The following is a 20,486-nucleotide window of genomic DNA, read 5'->3' as shown; positions in this document are numbered from 1 at the left end:
CCCGCAAGTCCACATTTCAAGCTCAGACTTGTCAGAACGGGTCGACGCAGCTGTCCAATTCCAAACATTCCTCCAAATGAAGCCAAGAAATTCAGCCTATTTTCCCTCAGATTTGCACCCCCAAATCCATCATGCACACTCACTTGTGAAATGTGAATCTACGATTCGTCATCTACTCAGAGTCTGCTGTTTCCTTGTTCTTTTCTGCCGCCTGAATAGTAAATCCAACAGCAGAGAACTTCTGTGATACCCTGGAATTACTAGTCGTGATGCTTCACTTCAACACAATAGACAGCTGACAAACAATACAACAACAATACCACTAAACTGTGTATATAACCTCATTGTCTCTATCAGAACATGCATAACATTGGAAGGCCAGCAGTATAGCACACATTACTTTGGTCGCAAATGCATCGTATTGCTTGTGAGAACACGCCATATAGATTTTTTGAGTATGTTGAGTAGAGTTTAACAGCCCACATGTAGGGTTGAGTAACACTTTCAGGCTGTTGACAAGAGCAAACATATGAGTTTATGCCAGAATCAGTTCACATGATGTATTTACCACTGAATGAACACAGGGGTGTGTCCAGAAAAGGGGTCTGGAGAGGTACCGGCCACCCCTGAAATCTAACTGGCAATCCCAAGTGCCACCCCATTACCCTAATTTATGATTGGCTATCCGCCCAGTGAGAGGTGGGACCTCAGTTTGAACCAACTGTCTAACAACTATTTTTGAATGAGCATTGTTTTCTTTTGCATGCAGCCAACTTTTGGAGGTACAATTTGTTTTGGGGATCTTAAAAAATAAAACATGGAAGCACTTATTGTAAGTTGATTTGGGGGGAAAAAAAGCATCAGATAAATTAATGTAATGTAAAAAATAATAAAAGAAACTAACAGAAATTTAAGAAACTGTGATACAATGTTAGTGATTACGGTAAATGACAGACGGTAAATCAATACTATTCCGACATTTGTGCGCACACACGCACAATTATACCACTCCTGCAAATGTCAGCGCTCCACTTTGGCCACCATCAGTCAGACAACACCGGACACACCTTTGGCTGCACACAAAGAGCTGGTAAATACGAGTTGATGATTGTCAGACTTTGTGAGTTGAAGAGGATCCCTTGAATGCACCAGTGCTTTGTTTCTTTGTTTCTCTGTGAGTCACGGGCCAAGAGCTTATGATACTACACTGATTCATCTGCAGAGCTTTACTGCTCTGAAGGACACACCTTCACAGGCTGCCTCCCTCAGTCGCCGTTACACCGCTGCGCCCGATTCCACCCTTCTCTGCACCGCAGTGCAACGTCCTGTATGGGAGGGGAATTCCACCTCAGTCCTTAAGAGGACTCGTAGTAAGTTTTGGAGTTCCCCTACTCCTGGTAGCCACAGCTGTTATAAAATATCAGCTCACATGGGCTAGTTGTTTAAGTATACTGGCTCATACAATATTTAACACTTTCTCCCTTCATTTCCATCTGCCTCACTGCTTGGTTTATCTCTGGGTCAGAAGCAAGTCAAGTCTAATGCAACAAGGAAGGTCTAGTACATACATTTGGGTTTTGTTTTTAAAGTAACACAGATAAGTTGAACAGTTCATAATACACATAAGAATTAGTGGCATTTACTGATTTTCTCCCAATTTTCTTTCGTGTACAAATGAAACAATGAGTGATCAAGTCCTGTCGTGTGAGTCAGGTCCGACAGTCCGACACATTCCACCTAAAATCATCTGATTGATTCAGAGTTTAAATGATATAAAATTGAACTAAAATAGAACATAAAACTAAAACAAATCGATGTAAAATAAGTCTGTTCTCTAAAGTATGACTTTTAAATTTGCTTACAGGACTTGTTCCATAGCATTAAAGTCTCTCACTTTTTGTGAATAAAACTTGACCACACACGGACCAGAACACGCAGTCTTACAAGGCAACTTTTAGGATGCTGATTATGCGACTGAGGAAATCTCACAAATTCCTTACCTTTTCGTGAACACGTGACATCAAAATGAGCGATTTACCACAAGTTAGTGCAGCTAAGACAGACTTCTGATTCTGAGCATTAATAGAAGTTTAGAGATGATAATTCGAAATATTCTTCCTGGCAGCTGTGTCCGTTTGAAGATATAAACAAAAATGTTGTCCCAAAATAAATCCTGTTAGATGCGATGCAGCTAAATGTGGATACAAAGAACAAATTTCTTAATCAAAGCCACTGTGTGTAAAATATTTCTCCAGCAGGCATGGCAGTGCATGTTTGGGTCATCAGATAAAAGATAAAGGGCGAAATTTATTAAATCGTGTTTGACAAGTCACTTTAATAACACAAAAATAGCTTTTCTTTTATTAAATTAAAAACATATGCCAAAATCTTTAAAATGTGTCGGCTGAAGCATATGCAGAATTTAACACTCATTTAAATATGGAATCAAATCTGGGTAAAAAAAATATACAATTTCCCACTTAGGTCGAGAACTTTGAGGAAAAAGCTGCACAGCACAACCACAAAAATTTATTCAGGTATGGTTTATCAATTTACAGTCTTTACTATAGCTGAACTGATAAAAAAGAAAGAGCATAAAGCCTTGACACTGACTGGTAAGGGACAGACTATGAGGGAAAAATAAATGCTCATGCAAGGATTCCTACTTAAACCGACTTTTCAAGAAATTTGGGATGAGCTGTTCTGGAAGCCTTAAAGATCTAACCCTTTGCTCTTCCCTCTGAGCAGGACACTGACATGTCAACACATTTTGTTCAGTTAATTCCTAACAAATTATTAATGCGACTTGCATGTTGGGATGAGTTGGGTATTTAAATTGTTGGTAAATTTGCAACATGATTTGAACAGCCGACCTTAAAAGGATCCAAACTTTGAGGCAAATTTAAGCATTAAACTTCAATGAGCACACTACCTAAAAAAAAAAAAAAGAAAAAAAAGGAGCTGATCCAAACTCTATCCATTTTATAAATACAATAACAAAAATAAAAAGATGCTCCAAAAATCATAAAGCTCATCCACAACATGCTCTGCATTAACGTTATGGATGGCCTGTAAGCTTTCATGACCACATGCGTGCACATGTGGGAATGAGCGTGTCAAACTACATGTGGTTCATTTCTGCTACTCTTGTATTTTCACGAGGATGCCAGAGGAAAAGAAAACTATTAGGATTTTGGTCTTTCCATTGTGTGCGCAGCATGAGCGTCAAGGCTTTGTTGGCTGGATGGACAGCAGGCTGCCAAATTTGAAGTGCTGGATCACAGGGAACTTCTCCAAACACTGGCATGAGGAGGGAGAAAAAAAAAAAGAGAGGGGTTGTTTTACTAACATTAGAAAAGTGAGATAAAACAAGAAACCATTTAAAGACAGAGTATGCTCCAAACAAAGTGCACCACGGTTCCTCTAACAGTGCCTGAAACCTTCTTTACGCTGATGGAAATGGACAAGCGGCATCCAATAAATTGTTAAACTTTGGGAAAAAAAAAGATGATTCATGCCTGCTCTTTAATTCTTTGTAGAACTACTTTAATTGTTTTCTTCCTGTACAACTGAGTGCAACACCACAAATGCTTTCCAGGGCTGTAAATGTGTGCCAATACAGTTCCATGCATTTGACACTGCAGAGATGTGCAAAATATCCAGAACTCTTTAGACTCCTGATCCCGACCTTGATAGACTTAAGAGAGAAAAAAAAAACTGTCTATGAGTTGTATCTGGTCCCAGCTTGTTAACCCTATCAGTCTTAAAACGTGCATGTTAGCCACTTTAAACTGACTGTTCATTTTCATTTTCTTCCAGTGCATTTTCAAATACATCCAAAGGTATTTTCTTCTAACCCAGTAGTAACGGGAGGAACAGAGAGAATTTTCAAAGCAGTTAAGTTGGATTTATGCTTCACATGAGAGGTTAAAGGGAGTTCCCCTGTATAAGTACAGACAATTTCACCTGCTGACTTGACCTGATACTGGCTGACGGCCGACCATATGGAATGCAATTACACAACATTTTGGACTATTATTATCATATTTATGTGCATAAAGTACATAAAAATTCACATAGACAGATAGATATTAAGCAAACACCCAAAAAATGTGATGATGAAACTTGTCAAAGTGGTCCACTGGACACCAAATTGTTAGAGCTGGGAAAAGTCATTTAACTGATGCTCTCCGCACTGATTTTATATTCATCCGGCTTAGGGAAAACCCTGGAGAATCTGTGGTGGCTCAACACATAGGCTCTAAAGCCACAACAATACCTTTTGACCAACAAATCTGATATGGTAACAATTAATAACTTATTTTTGATTTTATGGGCATCATTCCTATCAGTAAGGAAGAAATGATGCCAAAAGATTGTCCCTAACAATGAGTTCATATATGCAGGTGTAGAAGTTGTGGTTGTGTATAAGGCCTTTCATTGTTTGAGGTTCAGTGACAGGACCTGTTCTTGTCTTTCAGTGAAGCACATCCGTAAAGTTAACCTTGACCTAAAGTGTTGCTGTTAACTCGTCCCGCTGGCCTTTCACTTTGAACGTGATCAAAATGGCCGTAGAGCGGACCGAAGGAGGCCCTTTGTGTGTGCAGACATGGACCCAAGGTTTGGCGGAGCAGGGGTGGGGGTTTTGGGTGTCTGCAGTGGGGGCTGGGAGGCTCGGCTGAGGGAACGCGGTGGAACTGAACTCTTGTATTCGGCGTGTCTGTGCAGAGACACCATCAGTCATGATAACCTGGGCAGAGCTGGGGTACAAAAACATGCCTCAGAGAAGTGTGGTCTAAACGAATGTTTTTTCAGTGAAAATCTGTAAAATCATCAAAAGGTCACTGAATAAAAAAACATTTAAAGGTGTTCATTCTGGAGGTTTAAGTGCAAACTAACCTACTGTAATGGATTAGCATAGACTGCTGAAAAACGTTATGGCAAACCCACTGATGACACGTCTCCAAACTTAATCCACATTTGCATTAAGGCTGTGTGTTGGCAAGAATCTGCTGATAGGACACATGCTGTGTTACAGGGGTTACAATTCAATATATTGGGATACACTGAAATGCTCTATGTAAGATGATATATTTATCTCTCAGGTCATATAGCTGAAGATGTATTACAGCTATCTAGCTTTCAGGGCTTCAAACACAGCACAAAATGAACTACTGCCACAAATCTTTGCATGTAAACTATAAATATGTAAAGTACAGCATCACAAAACATAATACCACAACACTCAAGTGTAGTAATATTTTCTTACACCTCTAATTTGTAGATCATTTTGTCATAAAAGGCTTCACCAGTCCTTAAAGTCCTTCAGTCCTTGTTACCCACAAATCAATCACAAATGAACTTATCTACTAACAATTATTCTGTGTGTATCAAAGCCTGATTTATCTTCTTCCACAGACCTCCACTGATGTCCCAAAAAGCAGGGAGCCACACCGGTACACTGCTTGACATGGACGCACAGACACACAGAGCACCAAATGTCAATTAATACACCTGAAAAATTAGTCCCCAACAATTTCCTCTTGTTTGATAAACACTGAGCCCATTTTGGAAACCCAACAAGATTTTCGAGTATTTCTTTTATCACATCTTCAGCAGAAGCCAATGGGCTTGGAGCTGAGAGCTACAGACAGAGTTTAGAAGTCAAAAAGTTGTTGTTTTTGGGCTTTTTATGAGATATTACAATACAGGACAACACCAGCCCGATCCAGAAAGTGTGTGTGAATGTGCTGCCTTCCTTCCGCGCAGTCTGGATTTTAATCATTTCCCTTCAGTATGTAAATGAACTTGTTGAGACTTAGAACAATAAACCAGACATGATGTCCACAGTGATGAATTATCCCTCTCAAGCAAGTTTGTGCAAGTTGATTTTGTTTTGTTTTTTCTTTTAACACTGCACTGACATGAACTGAACCAAATGGCTGCCTGAAGAAGAAAAACACTTACACATGACTGGTAGGAGACAAGCGACAATATGCAAAAAACACTAACAGGGCCTTGTAATGTATAAAATGTATAGGTAAGAGCTCGGTGGCTGATCTTCCTTTCATGTATGGGCAGGACACTGTGAATTCTGTCTATTCAAGTCAAGCTAACAGGCCAAGTCTACCACTGTTTCCCAGAGCATGTTTCACTTCACGTATTCACGCACTCAAACGGGCGCAAGAACCGCTTCTTCTCTCAGACAGAAAATGGTGGATTGGGTTCTTTCTAGTCGTAGTAAAGCTCTCTGCCTGAAACCCTGTGTGGGGCCAGGAAAAGGGAGAGAGGAATGCAAGTCTGCTGATGGCTGCTCCAGGCTTGGAGGAAGGTCGGGACAGAGGGAGGGGAGGATTTAATGAAGGGAACGCAGAGGAGGAGGAGGGGGGAGGAGGGGGAGGAGGGGGAGGGAGAGGCAGACAGCTTGGCCCCTCAGCTCTTTGGGAAGACTCACAGGCTGCTCTGGAAAACACAGGATGTGGGCATGCAGGCGGGGAGAACGGGTTTAGACATCCCCCCAACCCCACCCCCAACCGCCCACACACACACACACACACACACACACACACACAATTCCATTCTCTCCATTCTTCGCTTAACCCTTTCCTGCCTCTCTACAGTCCAAAGAAATAGTCTGTTAGGGCGTTCTACTAATGAAGAACGTAGTCACAGTCACCTTTCTGCACTAACCTAATTTCTCAAATGTCATGTAAACAAGAAAACACCCTTTCAATAATCAAAGTGAAGGATTTACGAGAAATCAAGTTTTACGCGGCTACATTTCTGTTAGCACTTTCCTGACCCCCCCCCCCCCATTAAAGGGGGTTCTTATTTGAACATGTGTATTTCAAAACCTTCGTAGGGAAAACACACTTTGACAGCAGGGGAAAGAGCATTACACATAGCTAGGCCTCTTTGTATACAAAATAATTCAGTTAAAACTGAGAGAAATACATTTTAACTTGAAACTAAAATAAAGTCTCAAAAGCTCCACTTTGGAAAGAAAAGATACCTTTAAAGCTTCTGCTAATCTTTCCCTAACCCACTTCTGTGATGTAAACTGGACTGGTACCATGTTTACACCACAATGAACACATGTATGTTAAAAACAGACCACTGCCTCCATATCGGTAACACATGGTGCTGCGCATGTGCATGAGATGAAAAAAATGAGATGGCTTACTCTTTAGCTACTTGCAAAAATGATGTATTTAATGTGTGAATGTGAATGTTATTAAGACTCTTTAATACAGGTTTTAATGTCTTGGGGAAGCAGCCTAATGGGTTATAGGATCTGCTGCTTTCTGCTGTTTGCTGTTTTGGTGAGTTTTTGATGTTGAATGTGTCAAAAGAAAAGCAGAAAGGCAAACTCGCCTACTGGCAATGGGAAAGAAGTGACCTAAAAACCTGCATGTGTGCACTAACTTCGGTATAAGTCTTGTTTTTAATCATTTACTGGAAAGACTAAAGGAAAAATCTTTTAACACAAGTGTGGTCACACCAACCTTTTTAAGAGTGTCGCTTCAGACTGAAATCAGTTTATTTCAACAGAACGAATCAATCTGTGAATTTGTTTGTGCAAGTCAAGTAAAATTCAGTGCGTTAACATAAAATTTCACCTTTGGTGAACTTTTGGCACAAAGAATTTGACCGTGATTGTAATCCATCTCCACCGTGGTAACCTGGTGACCATAGAGAGGACTAAGAGCTCTAGAGTCCAGAGTGGATGAATAAACAACTGGGTCAAACCATCCATTTTTTATATAACCTTGCAGTTCGGGAGCATCCACCAAAAAATACAGTATTGTCTACAGTGAGTGAATACAGGAGTGGATGGTATAAATACAATAATTCCTTGAATTAATTGTTATGAGCGCTTGTCTTGTTAGCAAAGGAGAGCACCAATCTGAAGATTTGTTTGTACTTGTGCAGGTCATTTTGTGATTTTCTGTGGTTCTTTAGAGTTTAGTTTAGGGTCAGCCAAGGTTACAAGCACTAATACTACACTATACTATATACTAGTATACTAGTACACAATACTACATGCGTTAAAGCCTGGATGGGCTCTCTTTACACCAAACTATTAATCAGTGAGTGATCAGTGACAGTGAGAGAGAATGGAGCTGGCGTACCTCAGCCTTGTACATTCTGATCAGGCCCTGGTTGACTTTGGACCAGGAAGGAACGGCGCTGATGTTCCACAGCTGGTTGGAGTGTTCAGCAAACGGACCAGTCTTCATCTACAGAACAGAGAGAGAGAGAGTGGGGGGAGTGAGACATGTTTAGTTTAATTCATCAACACTTTAACAAAACTTACAGGACTCGAGTTTAACGACAAAGGAAAACTCAAACTGGTGCTGGATTTCAAACTTGATTTCAAACTCTCAAACTATTGGTTTTGTTGGAGAATGACAAGGCAGGGAATGATGTTCATCATATCATCATATAAGCAGACACAGTGTGTCTGTGTCCCAATATGATTTTTAATAACAGTTTTAAACCTTGTTTTTAGTCCTCTTGAAATCACAATTGAAGGGATATGTTCAAAATCAGTTTCTGGAGAATCAAACACTCCCTCTGTTGGCTGGAAAAGCTTCAGTTTCTTCAGTGATGACACTTTGGTCTGCCTGAGTTGAGTCACTTACAGTGGATTTCAATGGTGACCCATTTTCATGGCAGAAAAGCCCTATTTTGGTAAAACTACGAGTTTTTTGGAGCACAGTGAGCTTATTCATAGGCAGTGGAGATGTTTTACTCAGGGAAGAATGGATCACCAGAAGATTTCAATAACTACATTAAAGCTGACCGAAGCTGCTTTTTCCATTCAACTAATGTCAAACCTTTTATATTTATCTTTAAAGCCAAGTACTGTTCCTTTTATTTTTTTTTTTTTTGTAGTTTTTAAAAAGGTTACTAGTTCAGAAAGGGAACGTCGGAAATACAATGCCAGTGTTAATGAAGGAAGTGTACTAGTAATATGTCCTGTACAGGAACAGAACGTGCTGTGTACAAAAGACAAAAAGGAGCCCAAAGATAAGATATTTGATTTATCCCACAGTCCAGGATGAGGCTGGAACAAATTTTGTCACCCAAATACTTGCATGTGAATGTGGTCGCTTGTAGGGACAACCCACAGAGTCTTATCTCTTGACATTACAGCTCTATGGTCTTTTATAGGGTCATTGAGCTCATGGTTTTGGTTGTTTATTTGGTTTTTTTTTCTGTCTGCAACTTTGTTTTGAATGAACACTCATCTGTGGCTTTTTTAACAGTATTACGCTCATAAGTAACTCTGACCACCAACTCCTTATTTCTGCAAGCTTTTTAATCAATCCACGTAGATACTGAAAGACAGGTGAAGGACATGTTTTGGAAAGGTGATATCAATGCCAGAAAATGGGGATATACACATAAAATATAGGTCTGAGATGGAATTTGTGACAAAATATACTGTGTGCCCTGTCTATACTCTGATCATAGATCCCATGTCACTTTGTAATAAAGAAAGTCTATTCACCGCAGTGATTTAAGTCCCTATGGAGTCTACTGATGCTGCTGGCTTGCTTCAGTGACGACTGTAGCTTAAAAGCCGGACTCAGCAGCACCCAACAGTGCCTCCTCTGTTGATGTTTGGAAATGTAACTAAAAGCATATAAGCACACACTGGACCTGGTTATATAGGTTCTAATGCTGTGATCGTGTGGTTAATCTTTCTGCTTTTTAAAAAGTTGTTTTAGGGTTTGTCCTGACAATGACATACATAAAATGGGAGCTGAAAGAAACATAACAGAGCACGAAGAAAGAGTGACTGAAAATGCTCTAAAAAAAATAAAAAAAAATAATGGACTTTCCTCAAGTTTCCTCAATCACCCATGAAGATGTGGAAACAAAACTGATTATACTGAGGTCTTGTAACACTGATTAGTCTGTTTTCATCTAATCAATTAAATGAAAAGAACACGAGGAACAAAAGGCCCACTGCAGTTCCGGCATCACAGAAATAACATTTATTAATTCTGGACTCCACGAGTGTGTTAGCTTGTAGACAGACAACGTGGTAAGAACACACAGGAGAACAACAGCTAAACAGTCACTGTGGCAAGTAAGACCGACAAAACAATTCATAAATGTATGAATGAAGTCAGGACTGGAGACCGTTTTCTCACCATTTTCTCCCAAGAGGTTGAGGAACCCAAACCCAGACCCTGGGGCATCAATCTAACAACCCCCTCCTTTTTCCATCCCCCCATCCTCCCCTCCTCACACTGCTCCAGACACTTTCCAGGGCCTCGCATGAGAACACATGGGGGAAGGGCATGGAAGAGGGAGGAAAGGGGGGTGGAGACAGACCGTATTCCCTGGAGGAAGGAGTGATTCACAGCAGCATGTGGGGAAGGAAGTGACTCATGTTCAGAACGACGCACGCACGCACACACACTAGAGCCCTCTGTGTGAATTAAAAAAAGAACATGAGTTTGAAGTATCCACATGTGTGTAGGAAAGTACTTTGGTGTACATATGAAGTGTTGCATGCTTACAGGCCTGTCTGTGCAACAGTAAACAAAAGAGAAAAAATATGCCTGCAGTCAGGACTGAATAAGGCGAGTGACAGAGGAAAGAGTGTGTTATCATGTTTATTCTATAGCACTTACCAAAGGAAAATACTGTACATAATACTGTTTTAATTGTTTTTTGGGCTTTGGGCCTTTATTAAGGGACAGGACAGCTGAAGGTTATGGCAAGAAAAGAGAGCTTTGGACTGGAATTGAAACCAGGCCACTGCTAAGGACAAGCTTTTATACTCGGCAAAATACTGTGTATTCAACATATTTTGGAAGTTAATTTGTTAACTATTAATTCTCAGTACTACAGTTAAATACTCCTTTCACATTGTTGACTGGAACCACCTTTAATTTGCTCCCATGTTGTAATGGACACCTACTAGAAAATAAGAAAATTGTGTCGTCCTTGTACGCAAAACAAATATTTATAGCGGACTAAAAAGATTTGTTAACCAACTGCCTTCAATCCAAAACTTTTTCCAGTGGGAATTTCTTTCATTTAGAGTTTGGTGACCCACAAATTTGCACTGGTGACCAGTCAGCGATCTTTGAGGGGACGAAGAGCGGGAGAGTCCAAGATGGAAGGGGCAATTGTGTCGTATTATCTGTGTTGCACCATCTACTTCTATCTAACCTAAATATAAACTGCTCCAAGAAAAAGGGACGGTTTGGAGACAGTTACATCCTCCTGAATGACCTGTGTGAACATGGAGTCCTGTTAGTGAGCAAAACTATCTAACAAGCCACCGAGTTTGCTAACTGACCATTAGCGAGCTTGTTATTTTCTCTCTTCAACAACTTTTTAATGAATGAACTGGTGAACAAAATAGAGGTCTCTTTGAGTGGTTGAATGGTGCCCTGGGTAGCGATCGTCCTCAAAAATCTACTGCTCTTAATCCAAACTCTGCACCCTTTTCACCAGCGCTAATGACTGTATTTCTCTCATAGGTGTTGCATGTGTTTCAGTAATAAAGCCCAAAGGGAAAAAAAAAACCACCACACTAAAGGCAACAAAAAGACACGCAAAAAAGAAAATAAGGCAAATGAAAAAAGACGGAGCAAAGCGACCAAAAAAAAACGTGAAGTAACAGAGAAGGAGAACCACAGAGGCCCTTCTTGACACAACAGCAGCATCCTTTCATGAGAGTGAGGAGAAGGGAGAGGTCAAGCAGCAGCAGGAGGAGAGGGAGGAGGAAAAAGAGGGGAGGGGGTGGTGCTTCTGAGCGGGAAGGAGGAAAAGGATGTAGCTGCCCCACCAACGCCCTCCTTTACTTCCCTCCCCTCCTTTTCCTCCACAAACCAAAAACAAAGCGCATGGTTCCTGCTCTGGCGCTCAACCAACAGAATCCATCTGCCCCCCACCCGTCTTCCTTTTCCTGGACAAACCACAGTCAGCTGTGGGCCACCAATTTAACCCAAAATGCTAAATCAGAACAAAGTCTGCACAAGTACACATGGCACATCCGACAGAGAGAGGATAAGGTGTTTCAAAATGGAATTTTAAATATAATTGTAATTTAAGACCCTGAAGAATTCAACCACACAGTGAGATTTTAATGTCCATTTGGGGGCAAGTAATCCACATATGGATACCTCACCACATTGTAATGCGGGACTGACAGATTGTTCACAATCACCACATGGTTTGGGACACCAAAACTCTGGAAACTGAGTGATAGCTGGAAAAAAAATTAATTCCCCTCCCCTGAGTTAATGGCAAATTCAAAGTATTAATTTAGAAAAGTAACTGTTTGGTAATATGTGGATTTTCTATCTATATGCACAATTTTATTTCAAAAGCTCCGCAGAAATATAAATATGACATCCCAAACAGCAAATAAATGCAAATCAAGTATTTCAGTGTTTCAGTTTTACTAGATTTGCATCACTTAAAAAAAACAAAAAAAAAAACAAACATAACATCTTTTCACTTGACATTCCATTCACCTGGCGAGGAGACTGATTAACAACAACAATAATAATGATTATAATCCCACCTCATTTATGAACTTGATGCAGTCCAGAAACATGTAGTCTTGGTGGTGTTCGTTCACCACCCTCTCATCGATAAAGTGCCGAGGCTCCAGTGTGGGGTGATCTGAAAGTGAGAGTGAGTTGTAAGTGCACACAATCACCAGCAGGTGTCACCATTTACCTTCCCCTGAACTCTCCTCACAACATGAGTTGGGTAGTCAAGCTCTTGCCACAGCAGGACCAGCATTGGTGTAACTAATACTTTTCCTGTGACAAATCACAAATCTTTGCTTTGTAAACACATACATTTGAAAGATCACTTCTTGCTTTAGATTTGAGATTAAAGCTTATTATCACCATTATTATTATCTTACTATTGTTCTAGAGCATTTCATGTCCTAATACCCACCTATACTTCAGCCCTTCAATTAATTCCAAGTGCCCATGTAGTCCAAGGTTATGGGGCTCTCTACAGGTCCTACCACACCTGTTTGTCGTCAGTCTTTTAGGGTGCTGTGGATGCCGTCAATCAAATTCTGATGTTTTAACGTGCAAGCAAAGACCAAACATATCATTTAAATTTAAATTGAGGCTAAACTACTGTTAAACAGATCTGCTGATCCTAACTGTTGGGGTTGCCATCTCATGATTTGCAATGTACAGCCTGTAATCAGAAAGGGTGATTTGGTAACCATGCTAACACATGTGCGTTACCACCATTGCCATATATAACAATGGATGAACTAATGACACTATGTGGAGCCAGAGTCTGTGCAGTAGTGATCAGTATTTAGTCGGTCAGAAGTTCCTGTTACGTCCTGTTCTGGAGCCTTCTGGAGCCACTTTATGGAGCTATCATTTTGTCTATATTTTTTTTCATGCAATGGTCACCACATGAATTCTGTGATTTTCCCTAACCAGAAAGTGAGTTAAACCAGAGGTACACTGAGCTTGGCCCCACACCCATCAAACTTACTGTGACAGTGGGCCAATCACGCATTGCATTAAATCCAAGAACGCTTGCAGTAACTGGCTGTGAGTCAAACCACACAAACAGCTATTTTCCTCATTGGACACAGGTATTATTTGACCGGAGATATTTCAATACAAATACTAGTACTACTATAATACTAACATTGAGTTATTTCAGTCTATACTACTGATCGTATATAAAGACGGACAACATCAGAGCTCCCTGAAAGTGAAGTCAAAACACCTTTGATTGTTTCCTGGAGGCTGGCTTCAGTGTAGGTTATAAACCCTTCCCAAGCCGTGTTAGCATATGGAACATGGGCCAAACTAAAATTCACATCAAATAAACTGTTCTCAAAGATGTTTTTTTTGTCATATTGGGTAGTTCTTATCACGCTGATGTATGTTTATGTGTTCATTTGTGACACCGGACAAGATAAGCAAACACATCAGGCTCAGTAATGTGCTGCATGACCTAATTTCCCCCGGTGGGTCCATGTAATTTTGATGATGCAGGGTGACATCATCAAAACAATCCAATCCAATCAATGAGTTTAACAGTCAGTCTGTATGACTTCATGTTTACTCCTCTTGGTTTGTTTGTAAAAGGTCAGTGGGAATCAGCCTGGACTGAGTTAGGGTTAGTTCAATAATATTGGTCGATTCACATCAACCCACACTCCCCAATGCCAACTTTCATACATATGGATTACTCGTCTGAAAAGATTTACTTTCACCAACATGTTATAATATTTGCACGCAGCCACTCACACATTTGTTCACCATTCTGACAGTGTAATTCCAACATCAATTCACTGCATGGCCCACCCTCAACAACTCCGACTGCATCCCCTTCAGATACCGACAGCCCTGCCACTCCTGTTTGCAGCAGTTCTTACCTATAAACTGGGAGCTTCCCCAGATGAATGGCAGGAACTGGAAGTCATCCAGTCCCCACACACCTTGGCTTCCAGCTGGCTCCATTCTGTAGGTCCTCTGCAGTTTCCGCATAACTGAGAGATACCTGAAAAAAACGAAACACACAGGATGTTGCAACAATTCACCGATTAATCGACAAAGACACTAACTGCTGTTAATGAAGTTAATGAAACTATTTTGATAAGTCATTAATCATTTCAGTCATATTTCAAGTAAAAATGTCAAACATTTGCTGGTTCCAGCTTCGGAAATGGAAGCACTTGTTGCTTTTCTTTAGCACTTGTGATGATAAATGAAGAGGGTTGGGTTTCGTGCTCTCGGTTGGACAAAATCCATGTGAACATGTTAGTTTGACTCTGGGAAATTATGATGTGCATTTGACGACATTTTAAAAGATAAACACTGAAATAATTGGCAGATTATTGATCGTTACTGGAAGGCTTACAATGGCTACAATGGTATATATACAGTATAAAGTATGTATAATGTCTTGTTGACGGAGTGAATGAAATACTGGACAAACAATTTCTCTGTCACATATACTGTAAATAGCTGCCATGAAGCAGTCCTGCTCCCTAATTTGCAACACTGCAAATTATCTTCATTCAGACTGAGACGCAAGCACGGGTAAGCATTCATCCTCTGGGGAACATGAATTTCTGCACAAAATCTCTTGGCAATTCATTCAGTAGTTGAGATATTTCAGTGGAGGAACCCGACTGATAGAGACAATGAAATTACCATCCCTTGAGCTACATCAAGTGTGTAACAAATAAACAAAAAAGAACTCAGTCACATTATCTTCACACTACTGCTTAACATGTTGCAGAGTACAGCAGTACCAACTCACCTGTTAAAAACCTTAAAAACAATAGCCAGCTGATCGTCCACCCTGAGAGCTCCAACCTTACAAAGACAGCAGAGGAACGCAGCAAAAGCAGCTTCGTGACCTGAAAAGATACATACACACACATTAAAGGTATTCAAACAGGAGCAGAATCAGTGCGCAGTCTATATTTGCTTTACTGTAATTCACCATTAAGTGCTCCTTTCTGTATTTGAGGAACAATACTTGATTAATCAAGCTCCTACTTTTGATCTTAAACTGCCAATTGGGTTTTGCTTTGAAGTGTCTTTATGAAGCAAACACTGAATGGACAAAGCAATGACTACAGATAATGACACCACTGGCCTTTAAACTGGTACCATATAAACCTCGCTTTCACTAAGCAATTCTGTCTGCCACCGGGCAGGAAATTTTCCTGGAAAACGAAGACTGACTGAGGGTTTAGTCAGACTGGCAATCTGACACCATTTCTACCTGCTTTCGTGCCTCCATTGTAGACTAAACGACTGAGCAAACCCACGCTTTTGTCCTGTGCTGTCTGAGGAAAACTGAAAGCGATCCGATCGTGTTTATTATTCAGCGTAATGTTAACAGGGTATTTGGCCTTTTGTCTAAATGTCTACCTTTTGTAAAGCTCTGAATCAAGCCTACTTTTTACAGAATAATTGAGTTGCAGTGCATGGCGCCTCATGGTGGCCAAAAATATATTACTGTCTGTTTTGTACTGGCGTTATTATTAGAAAGCATTGTTTGGAACGTATTATCTTTTATTAAATAACACATAATGGACAACTGACAGGAAACAAAGATGAAGCTCTGCAGTCTAGGGCACCAGCACCTTTGATCTGAGAGGTTTGTATGGAGTTATAGTATTGGAGAGAAGTAAAGTAAGTAAACACAGACATTAAGTACTGTTACCTGTTCCATAGTCTATCCTGGTGGGGTTCCCCACAGACTCCTTTAGATAGACAGCTATCTCTGGAGCTGCAGCACCTTTGTCAGCAGGAAGCACTGCCGACACCAAGGCCTCTGCTTCCTACACACACACACACACAATCACCTGTCTGGCAAGGCAAATCTGAGCACGTGGTCATATACATGGATGTGAGAGAGTGTGTGACAGTCATGGTCTCATTGTATTGGTTGCAGATACTGACCTCGTTAGGAGATGTGACTGTGACACAGTCTGCTCGGTTTACTCCATGTGGTGTGCAAATGATGTGTAAAACTACTGCTGATAGTATGTCACCTCCTGTGCGTGTCTCACATCCAGTGCACTTTAATGCGAAAGCAGTGGCAGGCATTTATTTTAAACTGGGTATTTATTAGTTATTCACTGTTAGGTAACATTAACTGAAATTTACTCTGATTGAACCGATTTAGACATTTTCTGCACTTTTGAGATATTGATACTTTTAAAACAAAGCATTGACAAAACACGCCATTCACATTATCATACCGTTAGCAAAACCTGCTAAAGGGGAAAGGCTCAGAGAACAAGGGCTGATGCTACATTTAGGTTACATCTCAGTCTTTTCCACCTGCTGTGTGGACAAACCGAGAATAGCCGTGGTACAGAGGGGTCTGTATCTGTGCACGACAACAGTAATCCAGCAGCAGGAACTGTCTGCTACCAATAACAATGGAGTACTTCATTTGATAGCTCGGCACACTGAGCTGCCAGCTCTGTCAAATACACCACGCTCGACTTCACCACACCAGACTGTATGCGCTAAAGCTGCTGTGACAGTGGGCCAATCACACATTGCATTGAATCCAAGAATGCCTGCAGTAATTGGCTGTGAGTCAAACCACATGTATATATATATATATATATATATATATATATATATATGTATGTCATTGGGCTTTACCTTAAATGTACCAACACCCAGTCCTACTGGTACTGTAAATTGTTAATTATTCTAAACTCATGGCTCTGTTTGTGTGTGTACGTGTGAGTGTGTGTGTGTGTGTATACTAACTTGGTCTAGTTTGGCGTACCAGGTCCTGTAGGCCTTATTACCAAAGCGTGACGGCTGGTCAACAGGAGGAGTCTCATTTATCCATCGGTCCAGAGTCCCCAGAAGATCTAATAACTTCTCCACTGTCTGTCAGGTGAGACATCAGTAACTGATATGATTCATAATTGTCACCAGATTGGTTTAATGAGCAGAAAAAGAAATGAAGAGCAAGCAATAAACAAGTATATTTTGTTCAGGGTTGGGTGGATGTGAGCAGACATGATTCACTCTACTGGGCCTAAGCTGGTTAGTATCACTTTATGTTCTGCTGCGACAGAACTTTCATTTAGTTGCTCTCACTGACACACTTTTCTCTTTCTGTTCTCAAACAAATTGCTACCTATGAAAGAATGATTATTTCCTGGCTCATAAATGCAGTTTAATAGCAACAGTAACTGTGTAGTAAAGCACTGAGACATAGATCATAAACACTCTTCTGATAGGATAGTGATTCTCAACATCACATAAAAAAAGAATACATGAATGTTACAGCAGTTCATTATAATTTTCATTAGTATAGTTTTCTTATAACTTGTGAAATGTTAAAATCATATTGAGGTGGTAGCAAAAAGTGAAACTAAACAGTTGAGATTTTGTTTTACTTGTCTTTTTAGTAATGTCATTTCTCATGTTGTTAACTGCTTTCCTGCCTGTACAACATCCATTGCACGTCAGCCCGTCCTGGGTGAGGGATCCCTCCTCTGTTGCTCACCCTGAGGTTTCTTCCATTTTTTCCTGTTAAAGGTTTTTCTGGGAGTTTTTCCTTAGTCGATGTGAGGGTCGAAGGGCAGAGGATGTTGCTGATGTTATGTTAAGCCCTTTGAGACAAACTGCTTATAAAAATGGGCTATACAAATAAAGTTGACTTGACCTGACTTGTACTGTGAGGCAAAGGGATATTATCCTCTTAGAAGAGGTACCAGACAGCAGCTGACCGTGCATGAAAAGTCTGTACTACAACACGAGACCTGCAGTTCCAAATTCCTCCACTCTGGTGAGCATTATTGAAAATGGACTTCTGCTGAGAGAGGAAAAATACTGACTTTGTGTGAACAGAAGGCCAAAACTGAGAGGAATTCCTCCCTTAAATTTAGATTTGTTGGGGGGCTTACGGCGTCATCAAAACAATCAAATCAGAGTCAGCTGCAAGATTGGCGCTGAAACGTTATTTCTTCCATCCTATTGAGACTCATAAGACCTCCACCACCACATCCATGTTCATATGTTTGATCTTGTGTAACAAAGTGATGGTCTCTTACAGTGTAGTGAAACTGGGCTTCTTTAAGAATGACGCCTCTGATTCTTGTGTGAGTGCTGTTTTCCTGTCCTGAACTGTCCTTTACCCCTCAACAATAACAATCCTTATGTATCTATAAGACTACCAGTGCATGTCTGCTTTTAGAGGACACTATTAAGAAAGACAACGTACCTCGGACACTGTATATTCGCATGTAAGCTTCTTCCCTTTCACACCTGCATTCAGAGTGAGAACGAAGCCCATGTAGTCAGCATATGCCTGTAAGAAGAGTTATGTTAAAAAATGAAATGTGGCTGTGTTTTGCTTCAAAACAAAACAAAAATATGATAATAAGAGGAATGCTCTTTGAAAAAATGATACTGATTAGAACAAGGCAAATGTGTGACTATGTATGAAGGACTAAATCGGAGAAAACTCTTCACATATGCATTTCAAAAACTTGAACTGCTATTCTGACTTTGAGTTGTAATTTTGTTGGAATTAATCTAAACAACAGAATTTTACGACTACAGAAACCAAACTACAGGTATGAACAGTGCCTTTAAGCACTAAGCTTAACTTAATGGCAAAGTCATGTTTAAACTGTAAGAAAGGAGTGCGTATTAAAGGCTGATTTGAGAGACATGGCTGGTCCAACATTCTTTTTGGTGTAGTGCTTATCGTATAAAGCATATAAAGTCAGGGAAAAACAGGCCACAGAGAACAGCCTACTTGTGATCGCTTCCACTTGCCCATGTCAGGCACCATGCTGATTTCCTTCTTGGGCACCATGAAGGTATTGCTGGCTGTGACTTCTGGTGCTTCATCCTCAGGAGTAGATCCTAAATAAGTAGAGACAGTTTTGTTAAACTTTAGATTAATACCAGTTAAGTTAAAAATATATAGTGACACATTGACATATTGAGATACTTAAAGACACTTAAGACACACTTAAAGACTCCAGTTGCAGCAGATATCTTTTGGTTTATGGAAGCTTACAACAGGTTTTCCAACTAGGTGAATTCAGTACTCACCAAATCTGATATTTCTAATTCTACAATTTTACTCTACATTGAGTTAGAGTTTAACATTTTAGCAAGAAGGACAGATGCATAAAAATATGCTAAATCTGCATCATGGCAAATACAGGTTTTTCAAGCTTAGACAGAGACATACTGCTTTTCGTTGTCCTGTACATGTGTAATGACAATAAAGTTGAATTTAATGTAATCTAATCTACAAATTCAGAATTTCTCTTTCTATATGACTTCAATTCTATCAATTAATGTCTACATGCATCTCTTGTGGCTCGAACACATCAACGAAAGTGGAATACTGATTTCCTGGATTAGTCCTTGAATCAGACAGTTTAATCACTCTTTGCGCATGGCTGCTTTGCATTTGTCAAGCCATTCAGTCCTGATGATGTTCTTACTAACTGAAAACTCTCTCTACGTGCTAGCTTACAGCACCACACGGCAAAGCGAATCACTTAGGACTTTTTTTTAGAGTTTGTCAGCGAATGTTTGCGACAAGGCACGGCTGCAAGTCGGTACAGAAGTCTATAAAAAAGACGGAATGGCATCGTAAGTTATTCAAAATATGTATGGATAGCTTTCTCAGAGGACAACGGTGTTATACACACTTGACGTTAACGTGAAAGTTAATGCGTTATGCACGACAATGTGTAGAGGATGACAACGCAACTAGCTTTAATGACGAAATAATAAAAGCTATACAGAACTTACTAATGTTAAGCAGAAGCATTCAGATATGCTTTACCTGAGTGCTGTTCTGTTTCCGCCATGGCTAGCCTGACAGACTTCTTCGTGGGTTTTAGGGAGATTTAAAAATTTCACAGCTCATTACTGCCCTCTTCTGTACGAAAATAAAATTATATGCCATCATTTGTTTAAGATAGATAGATAGAT

General features: G+C 40.2%; 1 protein-coding gene across 3 annotated transcripts; it reads right to left on the bottom strand.

The window, feature by feature from the left end:
- Window positions 1–2,315: 2,315 nt before the first annotated feature.
- On the bottom strand, window positions 2,316–20,433 carry ptpa (protein phosphatase 2 phosphatase activator). 3 transcript variants are annotated; one of them, XM_046374945.1, is made up of 11 exons: window positions 20,338–20,433; window positions 19,288–19,397; window positions 18,748–18,834; window positions 17,280–17,405; window positions 16,213–16,330; window positions 15,298–15,397; window positions 14,408–14,532; window positions 12,560–12,660; window positions 8,133–8,240; window positions 7,620–7,682; window positions 2,316–3,300 (listed from the first exon to the last, which is right to left on the bottom strand). In XM_046374945.1, the coding sequence occupies exons 1-11, from the start codon at window positions 20,360–20,362 to the stop codon at window positions 3,226–3,228; spliced, it is 1,038 nt and encodes a 345-aa protein (XP_046230901.1). In that variant the 5' UTR covers window positions 20,363–20,433; the 3' UTR covers window positions 2,316–3,225. The 3 variants fall into 3 exon arrangements, with proteins under 3 accessions (XP_046230901.1, XP_046230902.1, XP_046230903.1); XM_046374946.1 differs by having other exon boundaries at window positions 20,304–20,391; XM_046374947.1 differs by lacking the exon at window positions 7,620–7,682.
- Between the last annotated feature and the right edge of the window lie 53 nt (window positions 20,434–20,486).

Source organism: Scatophagus argus, chromosome 20 (assembly GCF_020382885.2).
Source record: "Scatophagus argus isolate fScaArg1 chromosome 20, fScaArg1.pri, whole genome shotgun sequence".
Taxonomy (NCBI): Eukaryota; Metazoa; Chordata; class Actinopteri; family Scatophagidae; genus Scatophagus; species Scatophagus argus.
The sequence above is the reverse complement of the archived record's forward strand: the minus strand, read 5'-3'. Positions and strand labels throughout refer to the sequence as shown.